Here is a 14873-nt window from a genome sequence, read left to right as displayed (position 1 = left end):
CCCTTGCCCATCTCCACGGGCCTTCTTACCTCCCTGTGTAAACACTCAGGATTGAGTGTTGGGTGGGATTCCAAATTGCCACTAATGGTTTACCTGCCTATCTCTGCTTTGAGTCTGTTGGCTCTTCTCCACCTCTGCATTCCTATCACTTTGCTCAGTTTCTGGAACGGTGGGACCTCTTATTAAGTGGTGATGAATACAAACTATTGAGCACCTTCTGTGTGCCAGGGACCAAGATGGATGCTTCACGAAGAACATTAGCTCTTCTGGTAGTAGGAGCTCGAAAGTGTTTATCGAATGAATGAACCAGTCTAGGATCCTATAAAGAAAATCTTATTAATGTTAAATTGTTGTGGAACTATTGCAGCTGGATCAATGGCTTTCAATTCTGGCTGCACATCAGAGGTGATTCATTCTGGAGCTTTTTAGAAATACAGATGCTTGGGCTCCATTCCCCAAAGGGTCATATTAGGCAGATCTGGACAACTGTAATTTCTAGAAGCTCCCCATGTGCTTCTGCTGTCCTGTCAAGGATGAAAACCAGTGGTCTACACCATCATGCCAAGGGGAAAATGAGTGGAAAAGAACTCAGGTTTTGGAACCAGGTAAACACGGGCTCTCATCCTGGTGCTCCACTTAACCATAGAATTGTGTAACCGTGAGCAAGTCTCTCCACCCCGTGTGTACCTGCTGCTACCACGTATGATGGGAGGTGTCTGTTAGCTCCCTCCTTTCCTTGTCTGCCCCTACAAAATCTGCAAATAAGCTCATCAGGACTCTTTCTCTAACGTTCTGAAATACTGCCCATCTCATCCCCTGAGACCACTTCATTGGCTTAAAGTTCAGCTTCTTTGCTCATACCCGGCTGTTACTCTCAGATCCCCAGCCCAGCCCTTTGGGTTGGAGCAATTCTTTGGAGCAACACTTTAGAAGATCATGTTTATGGTGTTTCTCCCAGCCAGCTGGGTCTTATTTACTACCTGGTTGGTCTGCGGTAATAGAAGATCACCTCCTACAGCCATCCCAGTCATGTGGGAAGTCCCTCATTACATTTTGTTCCTGCCTAACTTAAAGTAGGAGCCAATGGACTCCAAACAAAGTCAGTTCTAATGAGTCCCACCTGGAACCCGCTGTTGCAAAGATGATAGATTAGTTAATTACCATTTTCCAGTACAGTGTTTTATTTCCATGTTGGTGAACAGAGGCTCAGTTACAGAACTTTATCTCTCTGCAAGACAATAGCTGGGAGAGGGTCTACAGTAACCTGTGTTGGTGCATATGTTGTCATGTTTAATATGAGGTAACAAACACAGAACTGGAATTCAGCCGGATTCATGGATAAATGCCATCAATGAATTTTGTGTCATATTCAGGGCTGTTTAACTAGGTCAGTTACTTACAGTAAATTAATGAATGCAACAGCAAGCTTCCAAGTCTTTTTCCACAGCTGTCATTACCTGGTTGAACACTGAAACCTTGATATAATGAGGATGTAAACTGATGTAGTGCATATAAAAAAGTCCATTATTTGAATTTGCATAACATAATAGAATGCCCCATTTTGTCTAAAATATAGATAATTATTCAAATCACTCCTGCCTCTTTCCTTGAGCAGGTGGATTATGTCTGCCTCCTATTTCCTTGGACAGGGGGCCACCAGAAATGGCTTGATGTGTGCTCAATCTGATCCAAGAAGACAGTGTTTCCAAAGAAGGTGTTTTTTTCCCAATCCTCTGCACTTCAGCTCTGGCCCCATAAACAGACACCTAATGGGACATATTGGGAGACTCAGAAATGGGCTGCATGTGTTTTTCAGAGAGGATAAGGAGGTATTTGGCTTAGTTCTACTCATTTTCTTGTGCAGTTAAACAACCAATATAGGAAGCTCATGATGGCATCCTCTTTTTCCCAGGTTTGATTTTGTGTTGGATCGACCAGCAGTAATAGATGTTGAATAGAATGAGGTCCCACTGGTGTGGAGAGAATGGGTTTCTTGACTGCCATTTGGAGTAGGAAGGTCTCCTTGGAAAGTTTGTTCAATGGGTATGGACATTTTCTCTGTGTCCCGATGAGGAAAGGTTACAGGCTAATGAATAATCTCAGTGGAAGATGAGACCCACTGCACACCTTTGCAGCCCTTCTTGGAACTGATTCATTTGTCCTTAATTGGAGGCAAGAAAAAAATATGGATTTTAAAATGCTGTTTATTCAAGGAAAAGATCAGAGAAAGGCCTTCCAGGCGGAGGGGAGCAGGCAGCCATCTCAGGAAAAGACTGCAGTTAAGAAAGCCATCTTAGATTGGTTCAAGATGGCAGAGTAGAAGGACGTGCTCTCACTGCCTCTTGCGAGAACACCGGAATCACAACTAACTGCTGAACAATCATTGACAGGAAGACACTGGAACTCACCAAAAAAGATACCCCACATCCAAAGACAAAGGGGAAGCTGCAATGAGAAGGTATGAGGGGCACAGTCACAATAAAATCAAATCCCATAACCACAGGGTGGGTGACTCACAAACTGGACAACAATTATACCACAGAAGTCCACCCACTGGAGTGAAGGTTCTAAGCCCCACGTCAGGCTTCCCAAGCTGGGGGTCCAGCAACAGGAGTAGGAATTCCCAGAGAATCAGATTTTGAAGGCTAGCAGGATTTCATGGCAGGAATTCGACAGGACTAGGGGAAACAGAGACACTACTCTTGGAGGGCACACACAAAGTACTGTGTGCGTCAGGACCCAGGGGAAGGAGCAGTGACCCCACAGGAGACTGAACCAGACCTATATGCTAGTGTTAGAGGGTCTCCTGCAGAGGTGGGGGGTGGCTGTGCCTCACCACGGGTACAAGGACACTGGCAGTGGAAGTTCTGGGAAGTACTCCTTAGCGTGAGCCCTCCTGGAGGCTGCCATTAACCACACCAAAGAGCTGGGTAGGCTCCAGTGCTGGGTTGCCTCCGGCCAAACAACCAACAGGGAGGGAACCCAGCCCCACCTACTAGCAGACAAGCAGATTAAAGTTTTACTGAGCTCTGCCCACCAGAGCAACACCCACATCTACCCATCCCCAGTTCATCCCATCAGGAAGCTTGTACAAGCCTCTTAGATAGCCTCATCCACCAGAGGGCAGACAGCAGAAGCAAGAAGAACTACAGTCCTGCAGCCTGTGGAACAAAAACCACATTCACAAAAAGATAGACAAAATGAAAAGGCAGAGGACTATGTACCATATGAAGGAACAAGATGAACCCCCCGAAAAACAACTAAATGAAGTGGAGATAGGCAACCTTCCAGAAAAAGAATTCAGAATAATGATAGTGAAGATGATACAGGACCTCGGAAAAGAATTGAGGCAAAGATCAAGAAGATGCAAGAATTATTTAACAAAGACCTAGAAGAATTAAACAACAAACAAACAGAGATGAACAATACAATAACTGAAATGAAAAATACACTAGAAGGAATCAATAGCAGAATAACTGAGGCAGAAGAACAGAGAGGTGACCTGGAAGACAGAATGGTGGAATTCACTGCCATGGAACAGAATAAAGAAAAAACAATGAAAAGAAATGAAGACACTCTAAGAGACCTCTGGGACAACATAAAGTGCACCAACATTCTCATTATAGGAGTCCCAAAAGGAGAAGAGAGAGAGAAAGGACATGAGAAAATATTTGAAGAAATTATAGTCGAAAACTTCCCTAATATGGGAAAGGAAATAGCCACCCAAGTCCATGAAGTAATCAAATCAAGTAATCAAATTGACAAAAATTAAAGACAAAGAAAAATTATTAAAAGCAAGAAGGGAAAAATGACAAATAACATACATGGGAACTCCCAAAAGGTTAACAGCTGATTTCTCAGCAGAAACTCTACAAGCCAGAACAGAGTGGCATGATATACTTAAAGTGATGAAAGTGAAGAACCTACAAGGAAGATTACTCTACCCAGCAAGGATAAATTCAGATTCGACAGAGAAATCAAAAGCTTTACAGACAAGCAAAAGCTAAGAGAATTCTGCACCACCAAACCAGCTCTACAACAAATGCTAAAGGAACTTCTCTAAGTGGGAAACACAGGAGAAGAAAAGGACCTACAAAAACAAACCCAAAACAATTAGAAAATGGTAATAGGAACATGCATATCGATAATCACCTTAAATGTGAATGGATTAAATGCTCCAACCAAAAGACACAGGGTTGTTGAATGGATACAAAAACAAGACCCGTCTGTAGGCTGTCTACAAGAGACCCACTTCAGACCTAGGAACACATTCAGACTGAAAGTGAAGGAATGGAAAAAGATATTCCATGAAAATGGAAATCAAAAGAAAGCTGGAGTAGCAATACTCATATCAGATAAAATAGACTTTAAAATAAAGAATGTTACAAGAGACAAGAAAGAACACTACATAATGATAAAGGGATCAATCCAAGAAGAAGACATAACAATTTAAATATATATGCACCCAAAATAGGAGCACCTCAATACCTAAGGCAAATGATAACAGCTATAAAAGAGGAAATTGACAGTAACACAGTAATTGTGAGGGATTCTAACACCTTACTTACACCATTGGACAGAACATCCAGACAGAAAATTAATAACCTAACACAAGATTTAAATGACACAAAAGACCAGATAGATTTAATTGATATTTATAGGACACTCCATCCAAAAACAGCAGATTACACTTTCTTCTCAAGTGTGCACGGAACATTCCCCAGGATAGATCACATCTTGGGTCACAAATCAAGCCTCAGTAAATTTAAGAAAATTGAAATCATATCAAGCATCTTTTCTGACCACAATGCTATGAGATTAGAAATGAATTACAGGGAAAAAAACGTAAAGAACACAAACACATGGAGGCTAAACAATACGTTACTAACTAACCAAGAGATCACTGAAGAAATCAAAGAGGAAATCAAAAAATACCTAGAGACAAATGACAATGAAAACACGACAATCCAAAACCTATGGGATGCAGCAAAAGCATTTCTAAGAAGGAAGCTTATAACTATACAAACCTACCTCAAAAAACAAGAAAAATCTCAAGTAAACAATCTAACCTTACACCTAAAGGAACTAGAGAAAGAAGAAAAAGCAAAACCCAAAGTTAGCAGAAGGAAAGAAATCATAAATATCAGAGCAGAAATAAATGAAATAGAAACAAAACAATAGCAAAAATCAATAAAACTAAAAGCTGGTTTTTTGAGAAGATAAAATTGGAAAACCTTTAGCCAGACTCATCGAGAAAAAGAGGGAGAGGACTCAAATCAATAAAATTAGAAATGAAAAAGGAGAAATTACAACAGACACCACAGAAATACAAAGCATCCTAAGAGACTACTACAAGCAACTCTATGCCAATAAAATGGACAACCTGGAAGAAATGGACCAATTCTTAGAAAGGTATAACCTTCCAAGACTGAACCAGGAATAAATAGAAAATATGAGTAGACTAATCACAAGTCATGCAATTGAAACTGTGATTAAAAATCTTCCAACAAACAAAAGTCCAGGACCAGATGGCGTCACAGGTGAATTCTATCAAATATTTAGAGAAGAGCTAACACCCATCCTTTTCAAACTCTTCCAAAAACTCTCAGGGGAAGGAACACTCCCAAACTCATTCTTTGAAGCCACCATCACCCTGATACCAAAACCAGATAAAGATACTACAATAAAAGAAAATTACAGACTGATATCACTGATGAATATAGATGCAAAAATCCTCAACAAAATACTAGCAAACGGAATCCAACAACACATTAAAAGGATCATACACCATCATCAAGTGGGATTTATCCCAGGGATGCAAGGATTCTTCAATATATGCAAATCAATCAATGTGGTACACCATATTAACAAACTGAAGAATAAAAACCATATGATCTCAATAGATGCAGAAAAAGCTTTTGACAAAATTCAACACCCACTTATGATAAAAACTCCCCAGAGTGTAGGCATAGAGGGAATCTACCTCAACATAATAAATGCCATAGACAACAAACCCACAGCAAACATCACTGTCAATGGTGAAAAACTGAAAGCATTTCCTCTAACATCAGGAAGGAGAAAAGGATGTCCACTCTCACCACTATCTTTCAACATAGTTTTGGAAGTCCTAGCCTTGGCAGTCAGAGAAGAAAAAGAAATAAAAGAAATACAAATTGGAAAACAAGAAGTAAAACTGTCACTGTTTGCAGATGACATGATACTATGGATAGAGAATCCTAAAGATGCTACCAGAAAACTACTAGAGCTAATCAATGAACTTGGTAAAGTTGCAGGATACAAAATTAATGCACAGAAATCTCTTGCATTCCTATACACGAATGATGAAAAATCTGAAAGAGAAAAGAAGGAAACACTCCCATTTACCATTGCAACAAAAAAATAAAATACCTAGGAATAAACCTACCTAGGGAGACAAAAGACCTGTATGCAGAAAACTATCAGACACTGATGAAAGAAATTAAAGATGATACCAACAGATGGAGAGATAGATCATGTTCATTTATTGGAAGAATCAATATTGTGAAAATGACTATACTACCCAAAGCAATATACAGATTCGATGCAATCCCTATCAAATTATCAATGGCGTTTTTTACTGAACTAGAACAAAAAAATCTTAAAATTTGTATGGAGACACAAAAGACCCCGAATAGCCAAAGCAGCCTTGAGGGAAAAAAACGGAGCTGGAGGAATCAGACTCCCTGACTTCAGACTATACTACAAAGCTACAGTAATCAAGGCAATATGGTACTGGCACAAAAACAGAAATATAGATCAATGGAACAGGATAGAAATCCCAGAGATAAACCCACGCACCTATGGTCAACTCATGTATGACAAAGGAGGCAAGGATATACAATGGAGAAAAGACAGCCTCTTCAATAAGTGGTGCTGGGAAAACTGGACAGCTACATGTGAAAGACTGAAATTAGAACACTCCCTAACACCATACACAAAAATAAACTGAAAATGGATTAGAGACCTAAATGTAAGACCGGACACTATAAAACTCTTAGAGGAAAACTTAGGAAGAACACTCTTGGACATAAATCACAGCAAGATCTTTTTGATCCACTTCCTAGAGGAATGGAAATAAAAACAAAAATAAACAAATGGGACCTACTGAAACTTAAAAGCTTTTGCAAAGCAAAGGAAACTACAAACAAGACGAAAAGACAACCCTCAGAATTGGAAAAACTATTTGCAAACGAATCAATGGACAAACAATCTCCAAAATATATAAACAGCTCATGCAGCTCAATATTAAAAAAACAAACAACCCAACCCAAAAATGGGAAGAAGACCTAAATAGACATTTCTCCAAAGAAGACATACAGATGGCCAAGAGGCACATGAAAAGCTGGTCAACATCACTAATTATTAGAGAAATGCAAATCAAAACTACAATGAGGTATCACCTCACACCAGTTAGAATGGGCATCATCAGAAAATCTGCAAACAACAAATGCTGGAGAAGGTGTGGAGAAAAGGGAACCCTCTTGCACTGTTGGTGGGAATGTAAATTGATACAGCCACTATGGAGAAGAGTATGGAGGTTCCTTAAAAAACTAAAAATAGAATTATCATATGACCCAGCAATCCCACTACTGGGCATATACCCTGAGAAACCCATAATTCAAAAAGACACATGCACCCCAATGTTCATTGCAGCACTGTTTACAATAGCCAGGTCATGGAAGCAACCTAAATGCCCATCGACAGACGAATAGATAAAGAAAATGTGGTACATATATACAATGGAATATTACTCAGCCTAAAAAGGAACGAAATTGGGTCATTTGTAGAGACGTGGATGGACCTAGAGACTGTCATACAGAGTGAGGTAAGTCAGAAAGAGAAAAACAAATATCGTATATTAACTCATATATGTGGAATCTAGAAAAATGCTACCAATGAACTGGTTTGCAAGGCAGAAACTGAGACACAGATGTAGAGAACAAACGTATGGACACCAAGGGGGTAAAGTGGCTTTGGGGTGGTGGTGTGATGAATTGGGAGATTGGGATTGACATTTATACACTAATATGTATAAAATAGTTAACTAATAAGAGCCTGCTGTATAAAAAATTACAATAAAAAATTTTTTAAATGACATAGGGAATGATACAATAAAAATTAAAAAAGCAACCCATCTTAGAAAGGCCTCAGGAGTCGGGTACGCAAGATTAGGGAAATATTTTTCAATCTTATCAATTGCAGCAAATATTATTAATGTTGTTAAATATTTGTACAATTATCACAACATTTGCTTTTATATTCACCATCTTCCCTGATCTTTACCCAGCTCCTAGGAAGCAGATTTTAGTACAACTGCCCTGTTATAGGGGAGAGAATGGAGGCCCAGATAGATTGTGTGTCTTAGCGGAAGCCAGACTCAAATCTCACTCAACCTTTGACTCCAAATTTCATCCTCCTTCTTCTCCCCCTCATGTCAAGTGCTAATAATAAGTGGAAAAAAAGATGTTAAAAAAAAACACAAAATAAATGCTATTTATTCAAGTTATTTCCTCCAAAAATCCGCATTCTAGGGTATTGGATTGTCTTCACATCCACACTCTGGGCTGGTCTTTATTCTAGATGCTTTGATACTACCTGGTCAACCCCTCAGAGCTGTGATAATTATGCTAGATTATTATATAATTATGCCTGTGACCTATCACTTTTATAATACTGCCCCCAAACCTCCTCTCCCTTGTCCTTCACTAGTGAAGGATTTCATCAAAAGGGTGACCTCTTTTGCTCCCATTTCTCCAGAAGATTTTGGTTGGTTGGTCTTCCCACAGCTTTCCTTATGTCTGTTTCCCTGGCTTTAGGTAAGAGGGCTCCTTTCACTTTGCTCCCACTCTCAACTCTCTGTCTCCCTCTGGCCTTCTTTGACAGGAAGTTCTCATTCTCTACCTGTCGACCCCCAAAACATGGGGAGCATCTGAACACTTGTCCTGGCCAAGTGTTCCATTGACTATAAAAAAGGGGGCCAAGCCCTCTCCTTTAACTGCCAGAATCTAGAGTGAACACAGCTGAGACCAAGACACTCACCTCACACTCCAAATTAGTCTACTCTTAAACTACTTATTTCTGTCCTCAAAAGGATTCTTACAGCCCTGAGAAGAAAATAGAAAGGAGAAAAAGGCAAGATTATGCAACCAACTAGTTCTTCCAGTGATCCCAGGACCACTCACTTGGTCATCAATTTTTCTTTAGGCTAAAGGCTCTGCCAGCCCTTGGCTTGTCCATTCTTTGAGCTTGGCTGGCTGCAAAGAGAAGGGAAGTTTATATTATTAAGCTTCAAAAGTGTCTGAAATTCTCCTTCACTTTCTCCAGCTTCCAGGCTTTCTGGTACCTGTCTTCTGCCCTTCATGTATTTTGAAATGAAAATAGCCCATAGATACAAATATTTACCAACACAGCTGTGGCACTGACTTTGGCTGACACACATGAAACAGGGCATCAGAAGCTTATCAGCAGCTCACAGCAGCCATGAGAAGGCTGGAGAAGCATGCTCGGTGATGGGCAGAAGTCAAGGCTTGTTTGGAGGGCTGGGAGGCAAAATCCAGGAGGTGGTCACAGAGTAGAAAGTTTCTTGAAGCACTACTGCTGTCATGGATGGACCGTCAACCATCTTCTGTCTCTTTATCTCTTTGTTCAGGATTCAGATCCATTTCTCTTGTCCTTACCTGGGTCACGGTCCTGCCTTTTGGCTACAGGTAGGCAGGGCACTGCCAAACTGTTATCTAGTGGGGAAAAAGTGATTCCCCCAAGGAAAATAAATCATGGTCTTCTTGGGAAGGGGGAATTGATGCTTGATAGCAGTAAAACAGCCAGTGCCTAATATAACACTTTAACAACTATTAAAAATAGTTAATATTCAAGAATAGAAACAAAGCATAGAAATGATACACGGAAAAGAGCAAGGTAGCACAGAGCTGGATCAACCATGCTGTAACTTAATTAAGAAGAGAACTTGGATTTAGTTTGCTAAACATTTTACAGACTGTTGAAGGAGTCAGTGAAAGACATTGTATGCACCATGTTTAGTCTAAATAAAGGCCTGGTACTCTCTAGCCACTTGCCCCAATTTCACCCATCATACTTGCCACCCAGAGGTGTCCCTAACTTGGAGCTAGTCTCCCAGCAACAGTGAGCTGAGCTCTGCTGAGCTTCGGCTTCAGATCACTGGAAGCTTGGCTCTGCCCATGGGGCCATGTCAACGATTTCTTCCATTATGACATGACCCACTTCTCATAGTGCCTTCCACCCTCAAACCAGTTGGATTTCTTATCCTCAGGTTTCCTCTTGGCCTCGAATGTGTTCCTCATTATTGTATGGGTGTTGTCAGTCTTCTTGTTCTGGGAAAGGTTCTGGGGAAGATAGCAGGTGTCCTGCCAGAAGCCAAGCCCTGTGTGCTAGTCATGAACTCAACAAAGTTGTGGAGAGAGCAGTGGTCCTGCCTTCTCCACGCCAGGGTGATAGGGAGCATGGAGTGGTCTGCAGAGACAGCTTCCTTGCCTGAGAAAGGCTGGAATGAGACTTAATGGGATGAAACTTAACCAACCCCATGTACTCTCCTATGAGAGGGGAGCTCATGCCAGTTATTTAGGGTTGCCTCTTCCTGGGGAATATCCTCTCCCACTAGCCTTAGAGGAGCCCAAAGCAGCCACTGGAATGGCCCTTGGATTTGTGTGTCTCCTTTTTACTTTTGAAAGTACATTCAGGGCTTTTACATTTCGTGGTATTTCTAACAAGCCTACAAGGTGGGCAGGAGACAGGTTTCTCTCTCTGCTATATGGTTGTTGACATTAGACAGCCTGTGATGCTCTGTCTTGGAGCAGAGCTTTGACTTGGTATTGCTTATGCAGTTTGACAACAGGGAAGCACAGGCAATGGGAATAACCTTGCCTGGTACATCCACACTAATACTCCTGAAAATAGGACTGCAACTTCTAACAGCTCACTGAGGGGCTGGCATGGCTCTTCCATGGACACCTGGTTTTGTACCCCAGGTCACTGGGGAGAAACTGAGGAAGTAGATTACATGGTCTTTTTCTTTAAGGAGCTTTCAAGTAGTTTGGCCTCTTTGATTTATTCTGACACTGTAGACAAAATATCAGTGATATTTGTTCTGCTTCTTCTCTTAAGCAAATAGATAATTGAACAAACAAAACAACTTCCTTGACGCCGTGCACCATGTGGAGAAAGAGTCAGGTGTGTGAGGGTCACCTATCTCGGCAGCCTCAAACCCTCATGATACCAGAAAAGTCAGCTGACCCCTGGGAAGTCTCTTCCCTCACCATCCCACCCCCCATCCTCATCCAGGACCCCAGCCCCATGAGACTCCAGACGGGGACATGCCCCCTCCCTGGCATCTCTGGAGATTTTGAATGCTCCGGGCTTCCTGTGCTGCCTGTGCCGCTCACTGGGGTTATGAATCTGGGAGGCCATTGACCTTCCTGAACCCAAGCCTCCTTTTGCATAAGATGGGGTTGATCCCACCAGGTCTTTTGGCAAATCCATGGGACACGTTAGGAGCTCAAGGACCATTCCCTTTTATTCCCATGGGACTCCTGCTGTTTCCGCCAGTTGTTTGAAGCATCTTCTCCCAAGGCTTGCCTCTGGGTGTGACAGTCGTTCTAAGCAGAGCGTGGGCGGGGGTTGGGGGCAGGTGGCAGATGGGTCTTTGCTACCTGGGGGCAGAGTCCCAGGCTACTGGTACCCCAGGTAACAGGGCTGGCCATGCAGTTGAGGGGAGGTGGGAGAAATGGGGGCATGCTCACCCAGTGCCCAGCAGGCTGAACAGCCTCCCAGAGTTTTCAGAAAGCCAATCGGGGCTCCTGTCAGGGCTTGGCCTGACCCTCCTGTGCTTTCCCTGCAGGACAAAGAGGTGAATCTGGAGCAGGTCCATCGGCGCATGAACAGTCTAATGGATGAAGACATTGCTCACAAGCAGATTTCCCCAGCGTCCATTGAGCTCTCGGCCCTGGAGATGGGGGGCCTGGCTCCCAGCCAGGCCTTGGAGCCAGCGCGGGAGTATCAGAACACGCAGCTCTCGGTCAGCACCTTCTTGCCGGAGCAAAGCAGCCACGGCGCTAGCCGGACACTCTCGTCAGGGCCCAGCAGCAGCCTGCCTCTGCCACTGAGCAGTTCGGCCACCATGCCCTCCATGCAGTGCAAACACAGGTCGCCCAACGGGGGGCTGTTCCGCCAGAGCCCCGTGAAGACCCCCATCCCCATGTCCTTCCAGCCCGTGCCTGGAGGCGTCCTCCCGGAGGCCTTGGACACCTCCCACGGCACCTCCATCTGATCGCACCGCCTGCCCTCCTGCCCACCCATCCACCCACCCGACCAGCAGAGCTTTTTAATACCAGAAAACAACAACACAAGCCACACACACACGTGCATACACACACAGAGACTCTTTCATTTTTCTTGTATATATGTGTAAATAATGACAGAATGGAGTGGGGTAAAAGTGTATTTTGAATATTCCCAATTTTCGAAGTCAGTAAAAAAAAAAAAAAAACCACAAAAACTGTATGAATGACTTTGTAAATTTTGTTCTATATAAATAAAAAGGCAAATTACTTGTGATCATTCTGAAGTGCCAAAGAAGCCCCCTGTTCCTGGGCCTTTCTGAGGGCGAGGGCAGGAGGGGCGATCAGATAAGGATGTCCCCTGCTGGCGGAGAGAGGAAGGTAAGCAGCCGGTCCCTTTAGAGGAGCCCCAATTGCTGCTTGCTGCCCTGTCCCATGGTTTCCTGCCATGTTCCTCCGTTCCTGGCCCTTGGTTCCCCTTAGTCCTCTTGGGTCGATAAAGGGTGAGCCTCAAGTCAGCGCTGGTCCGACCCCTGGGTCCCTGTGCTGTAGGGTGATCAACTGTGCCAGTCAGCCTGGGACTGAGGAGGCTCCCGGGACACAGGACAGTCCTGTTTGGTCACTCTACTGCATGCCACAGTGTGCTGTGGACCCAACAGAAGCACCAGGCCAATGCAACCGACTCTGAGGGCTCTGAGGCCGACATGCTCTAGGTTTATCCTGTTGGCCTTGTTTTTTACTTTCTTTTCCTAATTGGAAGAATCAACAAGTGATGGAATCTGGGAGAAGGAGGGTAGGTCCCATCATTTCCTCTGAAGACTGGGCAGAGGTGGGCTTGGCCTTGTCTGTGGGGCTAGGGAGATGTGAGGTGTGATGTGTGGATCAGGTGAGGTGGGAGGATGAGAAGCCAGGTAGGGGGAGGATATTCCCTTGGATGTGAGACCCGTGGTTTCAGGTAAAAGGATCCTGTTGGAGGAGTTGAGGGAGGTATCCCAGGTGAGCAGACTAGTGCTCTAGGTGATGGGAGTGCCCAGAGTAGATCAAAGGGATCATGTTGGTTCAGGTAAGAGGAAGCCGTAGCTCTGAGAGAAAGAACAGCATAACTTTGTGTGATGTGGAGACAAGTAATTCCCAGCCCCCAGGGAAGTAGCCCCAAAAGTAAAAGAATGTCTCTGGGTCTTAAACGCTGCAGGCAGTCTGCCAAACAGGGCCGGAGCCCAGCATGAGGCCTCATACCCTGCTTTGCCACCTTCTCCAGACCAGAAACCCTCAAGCTGTGATGTAGCCCATAGCAGGGGCCCTCCTGGCTGATGGCATCATATAGTCTCTGAGATCTACAGGCCTATCCTTGAGCTGGTGAACCTGCTAGGAAACTGTTTCTTAAGCCAAAGACAACCTGACAGCCCTGCCTCCCTCCACTGTCCTTTTTGGGGCAATTAAACTATAGGACGAGAGAGGGAAAAAACAAAAAGCAAAACACTAGGGGCAGAGTAAATCGAGTACTGTGAGCTGTACCTTCAAGCCCTTCTTCTGAAGACGAAGGTGATCCTGCTTTCCTAACCTGCCAGAATGTGGTGAACGCAGCCTACATCTGGCACCAGAAAGGGTGGGGCTCCCTCTCCCAGCAGCAATCAGGGGGCTAAGAGCTCGGATCCGTGGTCGTGGAGAAATACAAAGTCCTATTGATTGCCTCTCCTATAGCACTGTGGAATTACTCCAGAGATGTAGTTATGAGAGTGATAACTAGCTTGGGATTGATTTCTTTCCCAAAGTCCTGCGTGACATGATTGAGCAGTAAGGAGTGGCTGCATCACACAGTCAGCTAAAAACACTCTGGGGAGGAGAGTGTTTACAGTTATGTTAGTTATCTGTGGATTCTGAGAATGGCCTGATATTCATGCTACCAAGGAGATCCATTGACATTTCTCCAGTCACAGCGTGTAGAGCCCAGACCTGGGTGCACGTAGATGGGGAAGCTTAGGTGGGCAATGGTTACCCTGAGGGAGGACGGGCTTCATTTTCTTTCCATCAGCACTTTGAGGGGTCCTGCCCTGGATGGTCAAGTTTTCCTATATATTTCTCTATTTTTTTAATCAAATTCTGGTCTCACTGCCTTATCTCACACCCAAGTCTGTTTTTTTTGGGGGTTTTTTTGTTTGTTTTTCTCCCTGAAATGATCTGTCTTCTGGGATATACCATGGGTATCTTCTTGGACAGTTTGCTTTGAATGGGTGTCAGGGAGAGGTGAGAGATTGTGTGTGTGTGTGTGTGTGTGTGTGTGTGTGTGTGAGAGAGAGAGAGAGAGAGAGAGAGAGAGGATGAGAGCAAGTGGATCTTTGAGGGAAAGGTATTTTGCTGATAAAAAAATATTAACACCTCATGGTGTTATTCTTCACCATGTTTATGTTATTTTTTAAAATTTCCTATTCTTGGCATGAGGGGAAATGATTGATATTCAAGCAAATTCTCTAGAAAAAAATTCTTCCCAACTCAGATTTCTGTGTCAGCTCAGAATGTATCTTT

The 14873-nt window shown here is 43.4% G+C and overlaps 1 protein-coding gene across 1 annotated transcript in view; it reads left to right on the top strand.

The window, feature by feature from the left end:
* GRID1 (glutamate ionotropic receptor delta type subunit 1) overlaps positions 1-12525 on the top strand; it is a 662424-nt gene extending 649899 nt beyond the window's left edge. The window contains exon 16 of the mRNA XM_024731429.1: positions 11912-12525. Within this exon, the coding sequence (XP_024587197.1) occupies positions 11912-12340 (429 nt within the window). The 3' untranslated portion in view covers positions 12341-12525. The remainder of the gene's footprint in view (positions 1-11911) is intronic.
* Positions 12526-14873: the final 2348 nt, after the last annotated feature.

This window comes from Neophocaena asiaeorientalis, unplaced genomic scaffold (genome assembly GCF_003031525.2).
Source record: "Neophocaena asiaeorientalis asiaeorientalis breed wild unplaced genomic scaffold, Neophocaena_asiaeorientalis_V1.1 scaffold714, whole genome shotgun sequence".
In the NCBI taxonomy this organism is placed as follows: domain Eukaryota; kingdom Metazoa; phylum Chordata; class Mammalia; order Artiodactyla; family Phocoenidae; genus Neophocaena; species Neophocaena asiaeorientalis.
This window is presented reverse-complemented; position numbering and strand designations above follow the sequence as displayed.